The sequence below is a fragment of the Thamnophis sirtalis genome, unplaced genomic scaffold, assembly GCF_051295495.1.
Source record: "Thamnophis sirtalis isolate CommonGarterSnake01/CBP01778 unplaced genomic scaffold, rThaSir2_p1.2 scaffold_14, whole genome shotgun sequence".
Classification (NCBI taxonomy): Eukaryota; Metazoa; Chordata; class Lepidosauria; order Squamata; family Natricidae; genus Thamnophis; species Thamnophis sirtalis.
The window spans coordinates 42682020-42702663 of NW_028261394.1; the positions used below are offsets into that span (position 1 = coordinate 42682020).

Below are 20644 nucleotides of genomic sequence, written 5' to 3' on the forward strand. Positions count from 1 at the left end.
ACCCCTCCTTGTGTTACTTTTCATGTTGGAAAAAGCAACCTGGAAATATTTCACGGCATGCTGTTATTTAATGTTTTTGTTAACACAATGCTTGAAAGACAGCGAAAAATAGCAACTTGGATAACTAAACTGATGCCCCAATATGTTCAGGTAGTCCTAGCAATAGCAGTTAGACTTATATACCACTTCATAGGACTTTCAGCCCTCTCTAAGCGGTTTACAGACTCAGCATATCGCCCCCAACAATCCAGGTCCTCATTTTACCCACCTCGGAAGGATGGAAGGCTGAGTCAACCTTTGAGCCGGTGAGATTTGAACAGCCGAACTGCAGATAACAGTCAGCTGAAGTGGCCTGCAGTACTGCACCCTAACCACTGCGCCACCTTGGCTCTTAAGTCCTCCACTTACAACAGTTCACTTAGTGACTGTTCGATGTTACAACGGCACAGGAGAAAGTGACTTATGACCATTTTCAGACTTACGACCATTGCGGCGTCCCCAGGGTCACGCAATCAAAATTCAAGATGATTGGCAACTGGCATGTTATTTATTTTTGCAGTGTCCCCCGGGGGGGTCCCTTGATCCCGTTTTGCGACCCTTCGACCACAAAGTCAATGGGAAAGCCAAGATCCACTTAACAACAGTGTCACTAACTTAACAACTGCAGTGATTCCTCGTGGCAAGAAAGGTCGTAGAAATGGGACAAAACTCACCTAACCAATGTCTCCCTTTGCAACAGAAATGTGGGCCTCAATTATGGTCATAAGTCAAAGACTACCTGTACCATAAGGATAATAATAATGGGATTTAGAATTTTGGGAAGTGCATCCTTACCTGTAAATCTGTGTAAGAACCACTCCCATCTTTTTTAAGCACAGTGGAAAGTGTTCAAATAAGTTATTGTTGCTCTCCTATGCAACAATAAATCACCAAGATGATTTGGACTATTTAAATTCGGCTTGATTTGAGAAGCAACTGACATCAAGAAACAAATTTGGAACATTATGTTACGCACCTGGAGAAGGGCGGCATACAAATAAACCAAATACTAATACTAATACCTAGCTTGCTTATGTAGGGCTTAATGTGCAACTTTGGCCTTGTGCGTGTTGTGGTTTATACTTAACTCTGGCACAGTCAACAAAAAAGCGTTGCAATGGCTGAACAATCATCATTGCTTAAGCGGTGTGTGAATTGCAAAGAAATCGGAAGGGGGGGGGGTCTGTGGAAATAAGTCATTTATTTTGAACAACATTGATTTTAGAGAACAGGTTAACATTGGAAATCTACAATATCCATTGTCTACAAACATCTATGTTGTGTTAAAGTAAAAAAAAAAGAGGTTGTTCTTAGGAATGTGTACAACAGAAAATAAGATGCATTTGATGCGGCCGGGAGTGGGAACATACATTTGTCAAACTCGGCTGGATCTTAAAAGAGAAATGCTGCCACCTAGGACAACTCTTTATTTAGTTCCTTAATTAGTTCAGGCATCGTCTCAAGTCAGGAACGTTGGCTTAAAGGCCCATGGATGATGGGTGGATCTTGGCTGAGCATCTGTGAAAAGAAGAACAGCAAGATTGATACTTCTTCCCATGTTTAGCGCCTTCAAACAGAAGCTGGCTGGCTTTAGGGTGTGGTGCTCTTACGCTTCTAAAGAGACGGGAAAAAATATTATTTTGGCTTATTATTGCAGATAGAATAAAACGACTCTTCGTTTTCTGCATCTCTGTTTTGCCCATAGAGCATTCTTATTTATTTATTTATAATCCAGGTTTTGTTATTTTTATAAATTTGAGGTGGCGAGCAGAGTTATTAACTCTTTCCTGCTATTTTCCCCGCAACAACATCCCTGTGAGGTAGACTGTCTCAGTCACCCGACCGGCTTCTGGTGATTGGCCCAAAGTCTTTGCCTAAGGCAGGACTAGAACTCTCTGTCTCCTGGTGATTGGCCCAAAGTCACCCAGCCAGCTTTCCTGCTGAACTCACAAGTCTCATTTCAACTGGGGCAAGCCGCAAAAGTTGGGAAAAGTGTATCGACTAACCAGGCTCGTCCTGTTAGCTACGCCACAAGAGGACGTACCACCTGAACCCAGTTTATACATATATTTATACACCACCTAACGGCTGTGACCAGGGGGGCATTCGCCCAGGTTCGCCTGGTGCGCCAGTTGCGGCCCTACCTGAATCGGGAGGCTCTCACAACAGTCACTCGGGCCCTTGTGATCTCTAGGCTGGAATACTGCAATGTGCTCTACATGGGGCTGCCCTTGAAGAGCATCCGGCGACTTCAGCTAGTGCAGAACGCAGCCGCGCGAGTGATTGCGGGTGCACCTCGATTCACCCGCATAACACCTATCCTCCGCGAGCTGCGCTGGCTACCTGTTGATCTCCGGATGCGCTTCAAGGTGCTATTAATCACCCATAAAGCCCTACATGGCAGTGGATCTGGATACTTGAGAGACCGCCTTCTGCCAATTACATCCCTACGACCGATAAGATCTCATAGATTAGGCCTCCTCCGTATCCCATCGGCCAGCCAGTGTCGGCTGGCAACTACAAGGAGGAGGGCCTTTTCAGCAGTAGCCCCGGCCCTTTGGAACGACCTCCCCGTGGAGATTCGTACCCTCTCCACCGTCCAGGCCTTCCGCATAGCCTTGTAGAACTGGCTCGCCCGTCAGGCCTGGGGATAAAGATAGTAGCCCCTCCCGAATGATGAATGCATGTTGCCTACTATTTTATTATATGTCTCTATTTTGTTGTTTGTATTCCCCCCCTTCCTAGTTTTATGTGAGCCGCCCTGAGTCCCCTCAGGGAAAAGGGCGGCCTACAAATTCTAATAAAACTACAATAAAACTACAAACTACAATATATTATTATAACTAGGGCTTATTGCTTAGCCTGATGGGGAACCCAGGGATTAGGGAGGACTCAACCAACCTTGACGAAGTTCAGGGGTTAATCCAGCCACAGAGTTGAAGTCAGTCTCACCTGGGAAGTCTGCAGGGGAGGTGAGGAAAGAGAACTAAAAGCACCATGGAGTTGGGAAAGTGAAGCATTCAAAAACACCGGCAGATGGGGGTGGGGTTATGGGATGGCTCTCTTTTTTAAAAAATTGCTAAGGGTCAGCTACTTCAAAACCAGTTGGCTTTCCGAAGCTTTCCTCGCCAAATGATGGATGGCAAAATGGAGGTCCAGCCTGCTGCCCCTTGTTACTACGCAGCTCCAGACCGAAAGGAATGGAGGAAACAGCCACTAATGGGGGGAAGACAACAACAACAACACTATCTTCTTTCAGACTTAGGCATGAAGCATCATCCAGCTCTCACCTGTAGGTAGGTGTAGGTAGCAGGCCAGGTCTGCCCCCGAGCAGTGGTCGCTTTGCGGGGAGATGTGGAGGAGCTACATGCATCGGCCTTTTGATGACCTTGGTGAGAAGAGGGGGAGGTTTCCCCTGCGGCCCAGGCAGCACTGCTTTGGAGGAAAAACAGAAAAGAGGATTTTGATAACGTGGTACCTCAGTACTCTTGTCAACTCTGAAGTTGGCCTGACCGAGGCCATCTTTGAGGCTTCAGTGTTGCCACAATGGAGATGAGGGTTAGGGAGGAGGAAATAAGAGAAAGCTGGGCGTTTGTAGCCAAAACAAAACACTTTCCCTTGGGAACCAAGGACATTCCAACAGGTGGCTGAAGAGAGGAGGAGGAGGAGTGATGTTACAAAGCAATTGGACAGCACCCTGATTGGACCACGTGACTGTTTGTTTGAGAAAACTTTCAATTAGGTGAAAACCGCGGGAATCTTTAGTCGGTTTTCACCAGCCTGTGCCAATATGATAGATCCAATAAAACTGTTCTTTTGAGAAATCCACCTGCCTTGGAGTTCTGTTTGTTATGGGTGTATTACTTGGAAACCTGACATACTCATTGTTAACTGGTTCTGATACAGTGGTAACTCAGTATTCATTGTTAACTCCTTCTGGGAGGCGTGATGAGAACCAACCGAATGTTTCCCATAAGGAATAATATAGTGAGTTCTTTTTATTATTTTTATTACAAGTGACACAAGGTGGCGAACATATCCAGCATGCCTTCCTCCTCCTCCTCCTCCTCCTCCTCCTCTTCTCCACACTGCAACCACCCTGTGAGATAGGTCGGGTGAGAATGAGTGACAGGCCCAAAGTCACCCAGCTGACTTTCATACCTAAGGAGGGACTAGAATTCCCAGTCTCCTGCTTTCTGGTCCAGGTGTCTTAACCACTATTTAGCAAACAAGAAAATTAGCTCTAAACATTTACATTTTTCTTAGTACGAAGGAGAATCGAGTGGAATAATTAGAATAGAATCATGGAATAGAATAGAATAGCATAGCATAATAGAGCAGAGCAGATTAGAGTACAGTAGAATCATGGAATGGAATAGAACAGAACATAACAGCAGAGTAGAGTAGAATCATGGAATAGAATAGAATAGCATAATAGAGCAGAGCAGATTACAGTAGAATCATGGAATGGAATAGAACAGAACGTAACAGCAGAGTAGAGTAAAATCATGGAATAGAATAGCATAATAGAGCAGAGCAGATTACAGTAGAATCATGGAATGGAATGGAATAGAACATAACAGAACAGCAGAGTAGAGTAGAATCATGGAATAGAATAGCATAACAGACCAGAGCAGATTAGAGTACAGTAGAATCATGGAATAGAATAGAACAGAACAGCAGAGTAGAGTAGAATCATGGAATAGAATAGCATAATAGAGTAGAGTAGAACAGAATAGTTCTTTATTGGCCAAGTGTGATTGGAAATATAAGGAATTTGTCTCCGCTGCATAAACTCTCAGCACACATACAAACAACAAAGTGATAAATCATAAGATACAAATAGGAAAAGGTAATAGGAAAGATGAGAAGGATAATATTACACAGCCCTTCTACATGGGTTAATAGCCTTAGGACAAGGATATTTAATTGGATAAAACCAAATAGGTCACTAAACTCCCGAAACAACAACGGTCTTCTTCCATGCCACCACTATAATGTTCTATTTTGATGGACCAACCTGGAGTGGGAAGAAGAGCCCCCAGCGGTCTTTTGCCCAACAAAGCCGGCTTAGGCGGGGGCGCAGCAGACGGCCCTAAGGCAGGAGTTCGGCCAGGGGTTGGCAGCAGAGGGGGCGGCTTGCTTAGCGTCGGGGGGAGAGCGCTCCCACTCGGCCTGGCATTTGGATACTCGCTGTCTTCACCTGCGGCGGCTAAAGCATTCGTTTCTGCAACAAAACCTGGATTAGGACAGCCCAAAAGTTACCAAGGAAACAATCGATTAGCAAGACTTGCCGCTAGCCAAGGAGTCAGCCCGGCTGCCTTATTTTAATGTCCTTTTTTTTTTTCAGCCAGTCCATTTACGCAGGGATACGGCGGCTTAGGAAATTTTAAGGACGTGAGATGGGAAAGTCGTTTTTATAGGAGTCACGGAAGTGATTTGAAGTAGTACGTTGGTAGTGTTATTGGCTTTTATCATAGAAAGCAGTTAGGGTGTCTTTTTTTCCCCCGCGAGTGTTACATATTTTTTTCCCACTTGCTCTAATTATACCTCGCAATGGCCTTTCGCCATGTGAAATGTGACTTATCGGACGGCGGTACAGAGGCGAAGAAGGGGGGGGAGTTTACTCTTTTATTATGACAGCCGGATGAAAGCAACTTTTTTTGTAGGGGGGCGTGGGGCAAATTTGGGGCTCATCAAGTAGGGTGCTTCGTGGTCTCCTAAAGTGGGGGAGAGGCTCTCCAATCTGAGCCACAATAGAGTGGACAACATTTTTGCCCTAAAGAGCCATATATCCCATGCACTCGGGACAGGCGGCATTTCTCCCAATGCCCCGCGAATAGGGATGACAAGTTCCCTACTCACCTGGAAGGGACTTTATTTGAAGGCGGAAAGAAAGGAGAAATGTTAAGGAATCTGGGATAAAGATGAGCTGGGGACAGATGCAGGGAATCTTTTAAGTGGCCACCCCGCTTCCTAGAGGCAGAGCCGTTACCCACAAATTACGGGCGATTAAGCTGCAGCCCTTCTCCAGAAAGTCTCGTTTTTAACCGTTCATGCACGAAGTGTGGATTCCGCCCCCCCCAACCCCGGTTTGAGGGAGGATGGGATTTCCCCCCCTCCCCCCAAGCTTATTTTGAGATTGTGGGTGGGATTTAGAGGTTACTGTCGAGGAAGAAAAGAGGGATTGGGGGGAAACATGAATACCTTCAAGCTTATTTCTCCTGGTCTTCAGGTAGTCACTTATTGTGTTCAATTCTTCCATATACAAATGCTTTCCCTCACTTAACAGAAAGAGGAGGTTTCTAATGCCTAGAGGCACATGGTAGCTCTCATAAAGCTCCCGCTCTAGAAAGCCATCCGCCAGATCAGCTGCTTTGTGGGAAATCTCTGTGCGCTGCTGTTGTTCATGCTCTGCAAAAATTTCCTCAAACTCTTTAGCTATCAGAGCCAGGGCATCTTCCATGGGCATATTACGGTGGACTACAGAGAAGAGAGACACCTTGCTTTTTAAAAAATCACATCCAGAGCCCCCCCCAGAAAAACAAAAACCCAAACATAAAACCGCCGCGTCCTTCCACCGAAGCGACCTTCGGACGCCAAACTTTTAACTGAACGTGGTTACGGCCAAGATTCAACACAAAACACGCCTGTTTCTATGACATGCCGTGGGTGACTCAACTCGAAGCTGCTTTGTGTGTTGAATTAATTTCCTGAGTGGGACTAGTTTTATAAAACACACCTCTGGAAAGAGGAATAGAGTTTTGAGATGTAAGTGAGGTTGTCGTGTTCCTTTTAAATGCAAGGAAAAAAAGGGCCACTACAAACAGTTTGTTCTTACAAAAGGTAAAATTTCGGGATGAAGTACATTTTGTTAGGTGCGGTAGCGGTGTGCGGCTATGAATTCTTAATCCATTATTTTACGGCTCAATCATGTCTCAAAGAGGATGGTTTGGATGTGTTTTAATATGAGGAGGGATGGATCTAGAGAGAGCATTTTCTGAACGGGGACCAGTTTCTTAAGGTAAGCTAAACTTACTTTTGATAGTCTGATGAAGCATGATTACGGTGCATGAGGAAAGTGTTACATTAGATGGTTCAACAAGAACGCAAAATGGAGAACCATCGTTTTTAACTTCTTGGAGGGCACGTGTGAGACCTGATTCAGAAGTAAGGTATATCATTTCCACCACAAGGCCATGATCCTGCAACCGATGGCCTATGGCTGTTGAATATTCCCTTGAAGGAAAAAACAAACAAAGAAAAGAAAAAGAAAAAAAAAAACAAAGAAGTAGGTTATTTTACAAGTAATTCAGAAAATATATTATTAGTGCCAGCGTCCTGAGTAAGGGGGTCATATATTTTTTGTGCGGGCAAGAAAATTCATTGAATATATTGAGATAAGATTTAATGGTGTGCTTTTCTGTAAAGTCATTCTGAAACAGAGGGGTCCTTGCTTTATGAAATGTAGATTTAAGCACTCATAAAATGTCTAGGCATACAGAGAAGAACCTCTATGTGGGCTATACAATTCCTATCTGAAATGCTTACAGAAAAGTTGAGGTTAAATCTGTAGCAAAAAAAGGAAAGCTGATTGGGTCACACAGTGTCCTATGATTTATGAGTCTCCTACAATTTATGATTTTAGACTTTGACCTCTGCAGACAGTGATGTTCATCAATAGGGCATCCTCTAGATATGATTCTCAGAGTTGATTGAGAATTCTGGAGAGTGACAGGCTGGAAAAAGCAGGTCTCTACATCTACATTTCCGTATTATAGGTATAGAGGTTTGGGGCTAAACTTCCTTGGTGGGAAACACAAAATTCTCCCACTATTATCAAACTGACTGGTGAAGCCCTTGTTTAAATGAATTTCCACATAAGTTAAGCTCGCTTAACTGGACTGGATTGTAGCTACCTGGGTTTAAGTCTCGCAAACACTTTGGGGTGATTGAATTGCATAAGGACATAGAACGTTTAAGTTGCTTCCATTTCAACACCAATTCCAAGGCAACCTCAGGTGTGTATCTATGAGAAACTGCTTGTGAAATATTTGGTTAACATACGCAAATGAGATTTTGGAATCTAAAGTGATCTTTAGAAATATGCACACGTGGAAATTATTTAATAATGGCAATTGGGAGTCTCAAAGAACAGCCCAACGGACCTCTGGTTTCTTTTCTCAGATTTGAAATAGTTTAAAAGTAAACAGATGTGAAGGAGCAGATACTCCACTGCAAAGCAATTTTTTTTAAAACGAGCACCTTATTTAGATTTTATAAATGCTTTACATGTACTGGCACTTTTACAGAATGGCTTAATTCAACCAGGCTTTCATTACGGGTCATTCCATGTTCTTTCTGGACAGAAACTCAAATTTCTTTTGAGGCTGCAATTTTACTTTATGGAAAATTCCATAGGCACAGATGCCCAAATTTATGTAATTAGATCTAATTTATCTAAATGGCAGTCAACCATTTCAAGTAACTGGCAATTTTACCTATGCGTCATAGCCATGTTTTAATAGGCCCTTTCTGGAATAAGAAAGATTTTTTTTTTTAAAAACCGGGAGTGAAAAAAGCCACTTTTTGTATTTTGCCGAAGCCAGTTTTATTCTCAAAACTTATTCTAGGGAGATGAGAATATTTTAAACAGCAGCATTAACATCTCATCTGAGGATACGAACACGTGAGATTAATTATGGACAAACATTTAGTGGTGATGTTTATAGAACCAGAAAGAGAAGGTGGGCAAAGGAGCTCTGAAGACTGCGTGAAAAAGTTTAGCCTGAGATGAACAATCACCGTCTCCAGTTTATCTAGCACGCTTGCTGTGACAAGAGCAAACAGATGAAAAGGCAGGGTTTTTTTTTTTTTTAATTCCCACTTTAATTGGATGGGAAACTCGGAAAAGATGACGGAAATGTTTTTTTGCCAGAAAAACAGTGCAGTCTTCAGGTGTCGTTTTGGCGATGACTGCTATTTACCATTGATCATGTACTTGATGTTGTGCGGAGAACTGGAGAACAGTGAGAAGGGAAATTAAGAAGTCCTGGTTAAGGTCATGCTACAAGAATTGGAAGGGAAAAGATTCGAGGTTAAGCAAAGTTGGAGGTAGCACGTTTGATTTTAACTGACGTGTGTTTTTATATTGGAAAATCTTCAAGGGTTTTTTTTTTTTTTCCTCAAAGCGTTTTAGAGATGCTAAGCACTTTTGTGTGAAAATCTGCAAATTATGGGGGCCATTTTCCCCCAGGAACTGGGTAAGAGAAATAATAATAGTTATTTTAAGTATCAAGATGAAACGCTTGATACCGAACGCCGAATTTAATGACCCTCGGTGAATTTCATGGCATTCAAAATCAACTGAAAGGAACGGAGGGCTGATGCTGTGGCTAATTATTGTAAATTTCTATAGGGCCAACATCAAAATTACACTTTTTCGATTGGATTCATTTATGGGCAGAGATTAACCACAAATTTTCATCTTAAAGAATGCTCAGTACCACTACCCATACTACTTCTGTTGATATTCAAGTTATACCTGGGCAAAGAAGAACAAGGGACAGCATTCAAATGTTTTTTTTTTAAAAAAAACACCAAATGATAATCCATATGTACGAGCAGTAAGAAGAATATTTCATAGGCAAATAGGAGAGGCAGATCGTGATTTAAATGGATGTGGACGGGCAGGAAAACTCACAGGTGATGTGCTGGCTCAGGAATTCTGGGAGTTAAAAGTCCACAGGTCGCAAAGGTGCCCTAATTGACCCACCTTTGCTCTAGAGACTTATTCTGGGACAGTGCTAATAACAGGCGTTTATAAGAAGAACGCGGTGGAGTGGAGGAAACTTTTCTCCATGCAAATGACGATGCTACATTTAGAGATATATTTTGGTTGCTCAGTCATGCAGTACAGACATGTACCGCCATCCTGGCTCTTTTGTCACTCCAGAAACAAAACAGGAAAATCAAGACTTCTAAAAAGAGTTCACCGTATTGCTAAAAGTGAAATTAAATGGGGAACTGTTCGCTCAAAGTTCAGTGAAGCATCAGGAACTGCATCCTTTTTTTTTTTAAAAAAAAAAAAGACCTACGCTTGATCCTTGCTGATGGAAACGATGACACAGTCCGAAGGTCTCTCTCTGTTGTATTCCTTCTCTATCTGCTGGTAAAACTGCAGGTACAATTTATCGCGATGAGCATCCTTGGCGTTGCTGTCATCTAAACATATAAGCAGATAATCAGATTGAGGAAGAGATAATAGGGAGGGAGGGAGGGATGGAGGGAGAGAGAGAGAAGACAGATTAGAGGGGGGACACACCTTGTTTTTTAAAATTGGTCTGGGGGAGGCAAGTTTCAACCAACATATTCTGTTGTCATAATTTCTCACCATTTTAAGATGGAAAACATGGGGAAACTTCTGCAGAAACTCTAAATGGGCTGAACTCTAATTGATCATAGATAGATAGATAGATAGATAGATAGATAGATAGATAGATAGATAGATAGATAGATAGATAGATAGGTAGGTAGGTAGGTAGGTAGGTAGGTAGGTAGGTAGGTAGGTAGGTAGATGATAGATAGATAGATAGATAGGTAGGTAGGTAGGTAGGTAGATGATAGATAGATAGATAGATAGATAGATAGATAGATAGGTAGATGATAGATAGATAGATAGATAGATAGATAGATAGATAGATAGATGATAGATAGATAGGTAGGTAGGTAGGTAGATGATAGATAGATAGATAGATAGATAGATAGATAGATAGATGATAGATAGATAGATGATAGATAGATAGATTGATAGATAGATAGATAGATAGATAGATATAGAATATATCACAGGAGTACACCCACTCACATTTTGTAAATATTTAAGCATATCTTGCCAGCAGTTTGGACATTAATGGCTGCATGTTGCGTTATTTTGAGGGGACAGTACATTTACATTGTTGTACAAGCTGTATACTCACTAATTTACATTGTAGCCAAGTGTCATGTCTTCAGTGTTGTCACATGAAAACATATGCTTAAATATTTATAAAATGTGAGGGGGTGTACTCACTTCTGTGATATACTATAGATCTGCCAAGAGGAAAGCCACACTCCCACCAACACTGGCAGGGCAAGCCACTGTATATAAACAGGGAGCAAACTCCACGCTCACCAGCACTGATGATGTTACCAAGTTGGGTACTGAAATGACCTTAAGCAAACAACCAAGCACTAAGGACTCCACAGAAAAGACCTGTCTCCCTATGGGAAAGCTATGTGTTTGGGTTCACCGACAAAAGGGCGCCCGACTAAACCGCGGTGACAAAACCGCATGTTCTAAAGCGCTCCGACGAATGAGCGCTGAATCATGCCGACAACAGCGCGGCGACAGAAGCGCGCTGTAAAACTAAACCTAACCCTAAACCTAACCCTAAACATAACCCTACACCTAACCCTTAACCTAACCCTAACCCTAACCCTAAACGTAACGCTAACCCTAAACCTAACCCTTACCTTAAGTTAAATCAGCTTTCTGTCTCCGCCCTGTTGTAAAGCGCCCTTCTGTCGCCGCGCTGTTGTCGGCGTGTTGATGACATCGCAGTTTTAGCGACGCGGTTTAGTCGGGCGCGGTTTTGTCATTCGCCCTTTTGTCGGGTCACGATGTGTTTGGGATAAATTGGTACTAAACAGAAAAATGTTCAGTGGTTGCAGTTCTTGTAGCTCTACCCCATTTGTGTCAATAACACTTTACTAAAGAAAACTCCACTTGGAAGCAAATACTTCTGATATTTCTTTAACCGTCAAGAGAACCCAATGGGACTGCAATGCAAAACTGAAGCGAAAGGAATTTGGAGGAGCAAGCACATTCTTAGTGTAGCTTTGATTTCAAGTAACTCTCACCTTTCTGAGGGTACTGGTGCCTCTCATAATTATCTTCATTCTCTGCTGATGGATGATACTGCTGCCCAAAAAGTTCCTCAAAGCTTTAAGCCAAAAACACACAAGAACTAGTGTAAACTCTTAAGCAAAATATCACAAACCTCAAGTTGAACAAACGCTAAGAACTGGCTTACATTAAAAAAAAAGGCGTGGAGCTGCATTATTTCAGGAGTGCAGAATAAATACATAATTATTTGATTCCATCCATTATTATTCGTCCTGTGCCTTTGCTTCAGGTTATAACCGAAGCAAACTTGGAAGGGGAAAAAAAATCCTTCTCACCTGTTACCATCCTCATGATCCTTCGGATAACCATCAGGGGGAGAGTAAGAACTCTTCTGAATGGATTTGTAAGGATTTATGCTAGAAGGAGCAAGGAATGCGTGTTAAGGATTGCCAAAAGAATTTGAGCATAAACAACTTTTGAACTACATAATGCCAAGACATGGGAGGTTTGGAATCCACTTTTAGACCCTGCAGAAGAAGATCTGAAACATCTGTTATCGGGCGCAACATTGATGGGAGACATCCGAAACAGCTCTATGTCATCGCCGTCAATTCAGAATTAACAAAGATCCCAGCATTCCAATTTCAGCAAATCCCTAGAGAACTGGGATGACCTGGGAGCATCCAACATCACTGCATGGAAGAACTCTTTGTTATTACAGGCCATGCTAACAGAAGAAATATGACAAATGGGGGACAAGGGCATGGCGTGAAGTGGTAGATATATTACAAAGAAAAGATCTGTCATATCTATCTATCTATCTATCTATCTATCTATCTATCTATCTATCTATCTATCTATCTATCCCTCCATCTGTCTGTCTGTCTGTCTGTCTGTCTGTATCTATCCATTCATCCATCTATCTCTTCTGTCTCTCTGTCTGTATCCATCCATCTACTGACCCACCCAAGAACCTTATTATGCTGTTATGGGCAGATCTGGCTTTCAATCAACCGTAGAAATGTTAATATAATTACTTACTCCAGAAGTCGAGGAATCCACCCCGGTCTCTGCCTGGACCCCAAAAGAAAAAATAATTAATTTATACTAAAGATAAAAGTAGTCAACATCATTGTTTAAAGTACTGATTTTTCTCTGAATGTGAACTGTATCTTAAAAAGGTTTAAGACAGACTGAACCTGGGCATCGTGAGGTACACCTGTAAGATCTCATGCTGCCAGTTGATGGACCAGCTACCATTTCTGAGTGGTCTTTAAGGACAGACCCAGGTAGAACACAGTGGAATGTCTCAAAACGGGTGATGAGGCTGGTTTTGCTCTTCTCTGTTTTGGCTACATGGGTTTTTTAAAATATTGTTTTGATATATAGTGAACCACCCAAAGCCATTTGGAGTTTGGTGACATTGGATCAAACAAAAATGGACAGGCTAAACTTGCAAAGGCTTAAGAAAGGACTTAGAGCATTAAAAGAACAAAAAAAATAAGCTGGAGCGATGATGAAAATTGCAGAGTGATTTAATTCCTTTAAACCCAATGCCAAGCAGTATTTTTTAAATCTCAAAGCCATACAACAGATAACGGAGGTTTTTGTTCTGCCAAATTTTCCCTCCTTTCGGATCAGCTAAACAATCTAATTATTCTAAACATTTCTTTGCTTAAGTTGCTGCCTTTGGACCCACTGAGATACGGAGAGAGAAACCAATTAAAACAAAACACACACAACACCCACCCACCCTACTTCAAACTGGCTGGCAGATGTAGAGTCTGGAAAGATCTGTCAAGGAGCAAAGGCAGCATAAGGACAACAGCTGTCTGGTCTTGCCTCATTTACTGTTAACTATTTCTTAGGCGCAGATAAAAACTGAATTTGGTTGCACTGATTAACTATAAGAATACGAGATGCAGCACATTAAACCTTTGAGTGAGATCTGAAGGGTGTAAATGCCAACAAAGATGCAAGCACAAAACCCAGGATTGAGCTTATTACAGCCAGACACTTTTGTGGAGCTACGTAGAGTTTGAATTCTTTACCCCAGGGGCAGTCAACCTTTTTATACCTACCGCCCACTTTTGTATCTGTTAGTAAAATTTTCTAACCGCCCACCGGTTCCACAGTAATGGTGATTTATAAAGTAGGGAAGAGTTATAGCAAATCCCTACCGCCCACCATGAAAGCTGGAACGCCCACTAGTGGGCGGTAGGGACCAGGTTGACTACCACTGCTTCACTCTAAAAAAAACCAAATCATTCCTATTTTACAGGTAAGTCCTCAACGTATGACTATAATGGAGTCCAAAATTTATGTTGCGAAGTGAGAAGCAATTTTGCCCAATTCGACGACTTTTCTTGGCACATTTGTTAAGGGGATCACTGGGGTTGTTAAATTAGTCACACGTTTGTTAAGCGAATCTGGTTTCCCCATTGACTTTGCTTGTCAGAAGGTCGTAAAAGTGGATCGTATGTCCCCGGGACCCTGCAACGGTCATAAACGTGAGTCAATCGTCAAACATCCAAATGGAAATCACGTGACCATGGGGATGCCGCAACGGTCATGAATGTGAAAAATGTCACTTTTTCCCCAGTGCCATTGTAACTTTGAATGGTCACTAAGCAAGCTATTGTAAGTTGAGGACTACCAGTAATTGGGGTAGAAACAATCTAGACCTGACATTGTAGAGAACCTGTAGATGAAGTAGTAGCCAAGAAATATTCCATAAAAGCAAACATAACTTTTGCCAAACTTTAAACTAGATATATATTACTATAGGTAGTCCTAGCACCTATTTTTCCATATTATATTCATATCATATTATGATATGAAAATTTCAACCTATAGACAGTAGCTATAGACCCCAGGTAATTTCTGTAAATCTGGGTATCTTGGCATATAAATGTTTCAGGGTCAAAATCTGCCATTTTCAGAAATTCTGGGGAGAAAAAAGACATGGCTAAAAACTAAGACAGCTGCTGCCCATCAGTGTAAACAACAATCTGACTTAATGAGGCAGCCAGATTAATTAGCTAGGTGGCCATATTGCTTTGAAACCGTTTCCCTGCCAAACATTTTGATTGTGTTATTTATTGCATTTGCATCTCACCTGTTCTATAAAAGCTCAAGGCAACTTACAGAAATTCTCCTCTAACTTTATCTCAAACATAATTCTTGAGAACTCTTGAATTGAGTGTCACTGGTTTAAAAAAAACAACCTGCTGTCATTTTCTCCGGTGTTTTGTTGCTAAAGGTTTTGTTATTGGTAAGCAACAGAACAGATACTGGAACTTAAATACCGGGGCCACCAAATGAGAAGATACATTGGAAAAGACTTTGATTTTAGGAAAGATTGAAGGCAAAAGGAAAAGGACAGGAAGAGATGGTTAGTATCATTGACCCAATGAACATGAATTTGGACAAACTCCAGGAGACACTGGAGGATGAGGTGGGATTCAGCCAGTTCGCACCTATTTGGGAGAACCGGTTGTTAACTTTCTAAGTAGTTCAGAGAACTGGTTGTTGGAAGAAATCTCATTTTGTTTTTCCCCACTTTACAGGGCTAATCCTGTAAGGAAGGCAGGAAGGAAACATTCTGGTGTTGTTTCTAGCCTCATCTTTATTGCCCTGCTTACAGAAACTGCCTCTCCAGTTACCCTTATTACATCGTAGCAGCTAAGGTGAAGCGCCCATTGACCTGAGTGATGTTAAGGCAGCCATACCCACACGGTCACATGACCATCGAGCCCCGCCTACCCAGCTGGTCATTAGGACAGAGAACTGGTTGTTAACTTATTTGAATCCCACCACTGCCTGGAGTGCTATAATCCATAGGGTCATGAAGAGTGGGACACAACACAGCAACACAATTCTTTGATAACTCTTGATTCAGCTGAACTGGAATCCGGATTGAAAAACAAAAGTGTAAGCCAAGTGTTGGTACCAAATTAGAAATACCAGCTTGCTTGGGAACAGCAAGCCCAGAATAATTTGTTGAGATTGGCAGCAATACAAATTGAATGAATAAATAAACAAACAAGCAAGCAAGTAAACTAAGAGGATAGGTTTAGATGTGATGCACAATTTCTGGTTTATGTATTTATTCACGTGAACCGAAAAACAAAGAGCAAATATGTAACACATAAGCACACAGATAATGTTAGGATTAGCTGTGAATGAGCATGCCATTAGCAGCAAATCTAGCCATTAACCATACTAAAGGAGGAAACCGGGATAACAATTCAAATGTAAAATGCTAAATTTCACACAGAATTTTCAATGGTTTAAGTCAGATTATGTGTTACATTACTAAATGCAAAGATCCATGTACAGTATTTAGTTTGTAGCCATCAAGTATAGGTTGCAATTTTTAAATGAAGATTTAAGAGTTAAACTTCTGAGCTGAAATGTATATATTGTAAATATATAAATTTAAGAAAGAGAGAGGGGGGAGGGAGGGAGGGAGGGAGAGACACACAGAGAGAGGGATTGAGATTTTTTTTTAAAAAAAACAGAGGAAATAGTATGGATCTTTGTGTTTTTACCTTTTTTCAGGATCGGGTGTTTGTGCTTGATCTGGGGTTACTTTGGGCCATGAAGACATTTTACTTTCTAAATTTAAAAAAGAAAATCTTGTTATTAAAAAAAAAGTTTAAAAATATTTCCAGAAGAAAATTTACATCTGAAAACATTCAGAGTAATAAGCAAGTTGCTGTTTTTTCAAAACTAATGCGTTACTTTAAAAAATGAAAAAGTTAAGAAGTGAAAGCATTTGAGTCCCTTAAAAATGTTGCTTTGCTTCATGAAAGTAACACGTTAGTTGGATACAAATACTTTAAATACTTCCTCTTGATTGCCCTTACGTTGTTATGGTAGAATGCCAAACTCCAAGAGTATAGGATTAAATGGGCTTGTCCATAATGAACATTTTTTACAAGAAAGGATTTCCCACAGGAGAGATAAGAAATCTGGTGCCTTCTACATATCTCACACTACCATTTCTAAAATTCTTTGTCTGGGTCATAAAGCCTAAAACAACTGGGGGACATCAGGTAGAATTCTCCATTTCTGTCTGCCACTTTTTTTGTTTTTGTACCAGGTTATTAATTTTTGAGGGCATAATTACAAGGCTGATGCGACAGGTAAATTATATTTTTCCCTTTCCCTTATGGTGTACTCCTAGCTCGATATATTTGGAAAGGTTGTTTGCTCTGCTCAGAAGCCATAATATCCCTTGTGCTAAATATTCTTGGAGTTACTGTAACCCCCAAAATAGATGAATGTGCAGCAAACTTCACTTGCTTCCATCTCACTGAGTCTAGAGCGCAGATAAAGGACATCAGATCAGGAACATCACAAACGCAATATGTTTCACTAGAGAATTTTGCCACAACCATATATATAATTATAGACTACCTGTTCAACGTAATTATATATACTAGTGGAAAAATACAATGAAGTGTAAATAAAGATGACATGGTGAGAATATTTTGAAGGTTTTGCACAAACACAAGGTGAGGTGTCAGGTGCATAATTCTACATGTGAAGATTCAATTAAGTTGATTTATTTATTGCTAAAAGTCTTTATACCAAAAAAATGTCCTCAGCTTCTCAACACAGGATTTTCAAGCTGCTTAGAGCATTCCTTTTCCTACTATAAATGCATAATACAATCCCATTAAATATAGCAATAAAGGCAGATTATAATGAAAATGGGGATGGGAAATCATTAATCCTCTAGTTGAGTTTCTATCAGTCTATATTTTTCCATGGAATGAGAGCCTACAGCAATGCAGATTACATTTTGGGGGCTCCTGGGGGCTCTCTGTGAGTTTGTTTGTCTTCATGCAGATATCTCATTACCCAAACTAGGTAACATCCGCAGGTAAGGAGTTTGCTTTCAGTTTATATTCCTGTGGCTTGCCTTGTCAGTGTTGGTAAGGGCTGGTCTTAGAGGTTCTTTAGTTGGGCTGTTTCCTATCGGCTTGTTTGGCAGTTTCTTGACAGGGGTATTTTTAATTCCCTTGTTGGTCTGGTGTTAATCTTGGAGTTAATCTATGATCCTCTGGGTGCTGATTGCTTCCCCACCAGCAATTAGCACCCAGAGGAGCATAGATTAACTCCAAGATAACATCAGAACAACAATGAAGTAACAATACAAATTAACTCCAAGATAACATAACAACTATGAAGTAAACAATACAGATTAACTCCAAGATAACATCAGAACAACTATGAAGTAAACAATACAGATTGTTAGTGCAGAACGCGGCCGCGCAAGTGATTGCGGGTGCACCTCGATTCACCCGCATAACACCTATCCTCCGCGAGCTGCGCTGGCTACCTGTCGATCTCCGGATGCGCTTCAAGGTGTTATTAATCACCCATAAAGCCCTACATGGCAGTGGATCTGGATACTTGAGAGACCGCCTTCTGCCAATTACTTCCCTGCGACCTATAAGATCCCATAGACTAGGCCTCCTCCGCATTCCATCGGCCAGCCAGTGTCGGCTGGCAACTACAAGGAGGAGGGCCTTCTCAGCAGTAGCCCCGACCCTTTGGAACGAGCTCCCCGTGGAGATTCGTACCCTCTCCACCGTCCAAGCCTTCCGCATAGCCTTGAAGAACTGGCTCGCCCGTCAGGCCTGGGGATAGGATAGTTACCCCGCCCGAATGATGAATGTATGTTGGTTATTATTTTACTATATGTTGTTATCTTAATGTTTGTATTCCCCCCCTTCCCGGTTTTGTGTGAGCCGCCCTGAGTCCCCTCAGGGAAAAGGGCGGCCTACAAATGCTAATAAACCACTAAACCACTAAACCAAATACAGATTAACTCCAAGATAACATCAGAACAGAATGAAGTAAACAATACAGATTAACTCCAAGATAACATAACAACTATGAAGTAAACAATACAGATTAACTCCAAGATAACATCAGACCAACAATGAGATAAACAACGTGACAGATAAATTAAGAAATATAAGAAAAAATTAAGCAAATACATTTTCTCTCATAAACAAAGCAAAAGAATACAAAGTTATATCTTTACAATTTATACCTATCAGTCTATATATTAAAGACTAAAATTTGAGTTATTTGTCCAAGATGCCTCTCTGTTGTTCCATTTACATGTAGCCTAGCTAGTCCTCCCTCCAACTCTCTCCCTCTATATATGTATATATCATGTGTATGCACTCTCCATACAGTTTCTACACCGTATTTATTGAGTGTACATGTGTGTACCAATACGCTATCTACATACATATCCTAACATATAAATACATATACATTTTAATCACTGTCCATCTTGGAAGACATAGCAGAAAGAGGAAGTTTGAGAGATATATGCACACATACAGACATACATATTCAGCAAATATGTTATATGTATACACACATACTCACTCAATAACTACGGCATACAAAGTGAATGGAGACTCAGACAAGAGTGGCACACAAACACACACGTTCTTTTTAAATATATTCCTACACATAAACACACACACACACACACACAAACATTCCTTTTTTATATATTCCTATAAACACATTTCTATATATTCCTATACCCAAACACACACACAAAGACACACACACACACACATATGTATATGTATGTTTTCGTAGATTTTCACGGGTACAGGTATGCAGGTCTTGGCGTATTCGTGTCTTTTCCCATGTAAGATTGACAGTATCTTGGCGACGTTTCGACGAGGTCCCACTCGTCATCTTAAGGCTGGTGCCTTCGGCTTCGTGCTTGTGATTGATTTGAATGAAGCTGATTTTGAAGGAACCAAATTACTCTCCAAAACTTCAACAAGAGAATAATTATGGAAGCCATCGAAATAGAGAAACACCCCCCACAACATGAATAAACGTGACAATTCCTCTGCCTACCAGACATCTGGAAACCAGCCCTCGTCAACAAACGAGTCCCAGCCACAAAAACCGACACAGGACCCAGAACAACACAGGATGCCATCACCAATCACCCTCACCAAACATCAATTCCATCAACCAATCAAGATGTGACAACACAGCCAACCAATCCGTTTAAAGCAACAAAGCCAACATTCCACACCCACCCACCTATATTTATAGAAAGATGGCAGTTCCGATCACGCTTTGCTCGCACAAGCACGAAGCCAAAGGCACCAGCCTGAAGATGACGAGTGGGACCTGGTCGAAACGTCACCAAGATACTGTCAATCTTACATGAGAAAAAACCCGAATACGCCAAGACCTGCATATATATATGTTTTTTTATTTGTGCTGATAAATAAATAAAGGGAGACTAGTATAGATCTATTTCAAGCTATTTAGCTCTCATCAGCTAGCCATACCCTTACTGGGATTCGAACCTTATATATATATATATATATATATATATATATATATATATATATATATAATCCCTATACATAAACACACACACACAGACACACGTTCTTTTTACATATTCCTACGCACATTCTTTCATATGTATGTATGTATGTATGTATATGTCTGTGTGTATGTATATATATATTATACACACACACAGACACACATATCCCTATACATCAGTGGTTCCCAAACTTGGCTGGAGAATTCTAGGAGTTGAAGTCCACAAGTCTTAAAGTTGCCAAGTTTGGGAACCACTGCTATACATGAACAAATGCACACATTCTTTTTACATATTCCTATACAAACACTCTTTTGTAT

The 20644-nt window shown here is 41.1% G+C and overlaps 1 protein-coding gene across 4 annotated transcripts in view; it reads right to left on the reverse strand.

Annotated features, from left to right (window-relative positions):
* Nucleotides 1-1221: 1221 nt before the first annotated feature.
* LOC106550540 (nuclear receptor coactivator 5) overlaps nt 1222-20644 on the reverse strand; it is a 20102-nt gene continuing 679 nt past the window's right edge. For 2 of the 4 annotated variants that reach the window (XM_087729526.1, XM_087729527.1), the window contains exons 2-12: nt 16480-16546; nt 12968-13000; nt 12262-12342; nt 11941-12023; nt 10137-10263; nt 7079-7278; nt 6247-6522; nt 5060-5278; nt 3330-3474; nt 2941-3000; nt 1222-1557 (exon numbers count right to left, since the gene is read on the reverse strand). In XM_087729526.1, coding sequence (XP_087585652.1) covers nt 2988-3000; nt 3330-3474; nt 5060-5278; nt 6247-6522; nt 7079-7278; nt 10137-10263; nt 11941-12023; nt 12262-12342; nt 12968-13000; nt 16480-16538 — 1236 coding nt within the window. In that variant the 5' untranslated portion in view covers nt 16539-16546 and the 3' untranslated portion in view covers nt 1222-1557; nt 2941-2987. The remainder of the gene's footprint in view (nt 1558-2940; nt 3001-3329; nt 3475-5059; nt 5279-6246; nt 6523-7078; nt 7279-10136; nt 10264-11940; nt 12024-12261; nt 12343-12967; nt 13001-16479; nt 16547-20644) is intronic. The other 2 variants (XM_087729529.1, XM_087729528.1) reach the window with 2 other exon arrangements.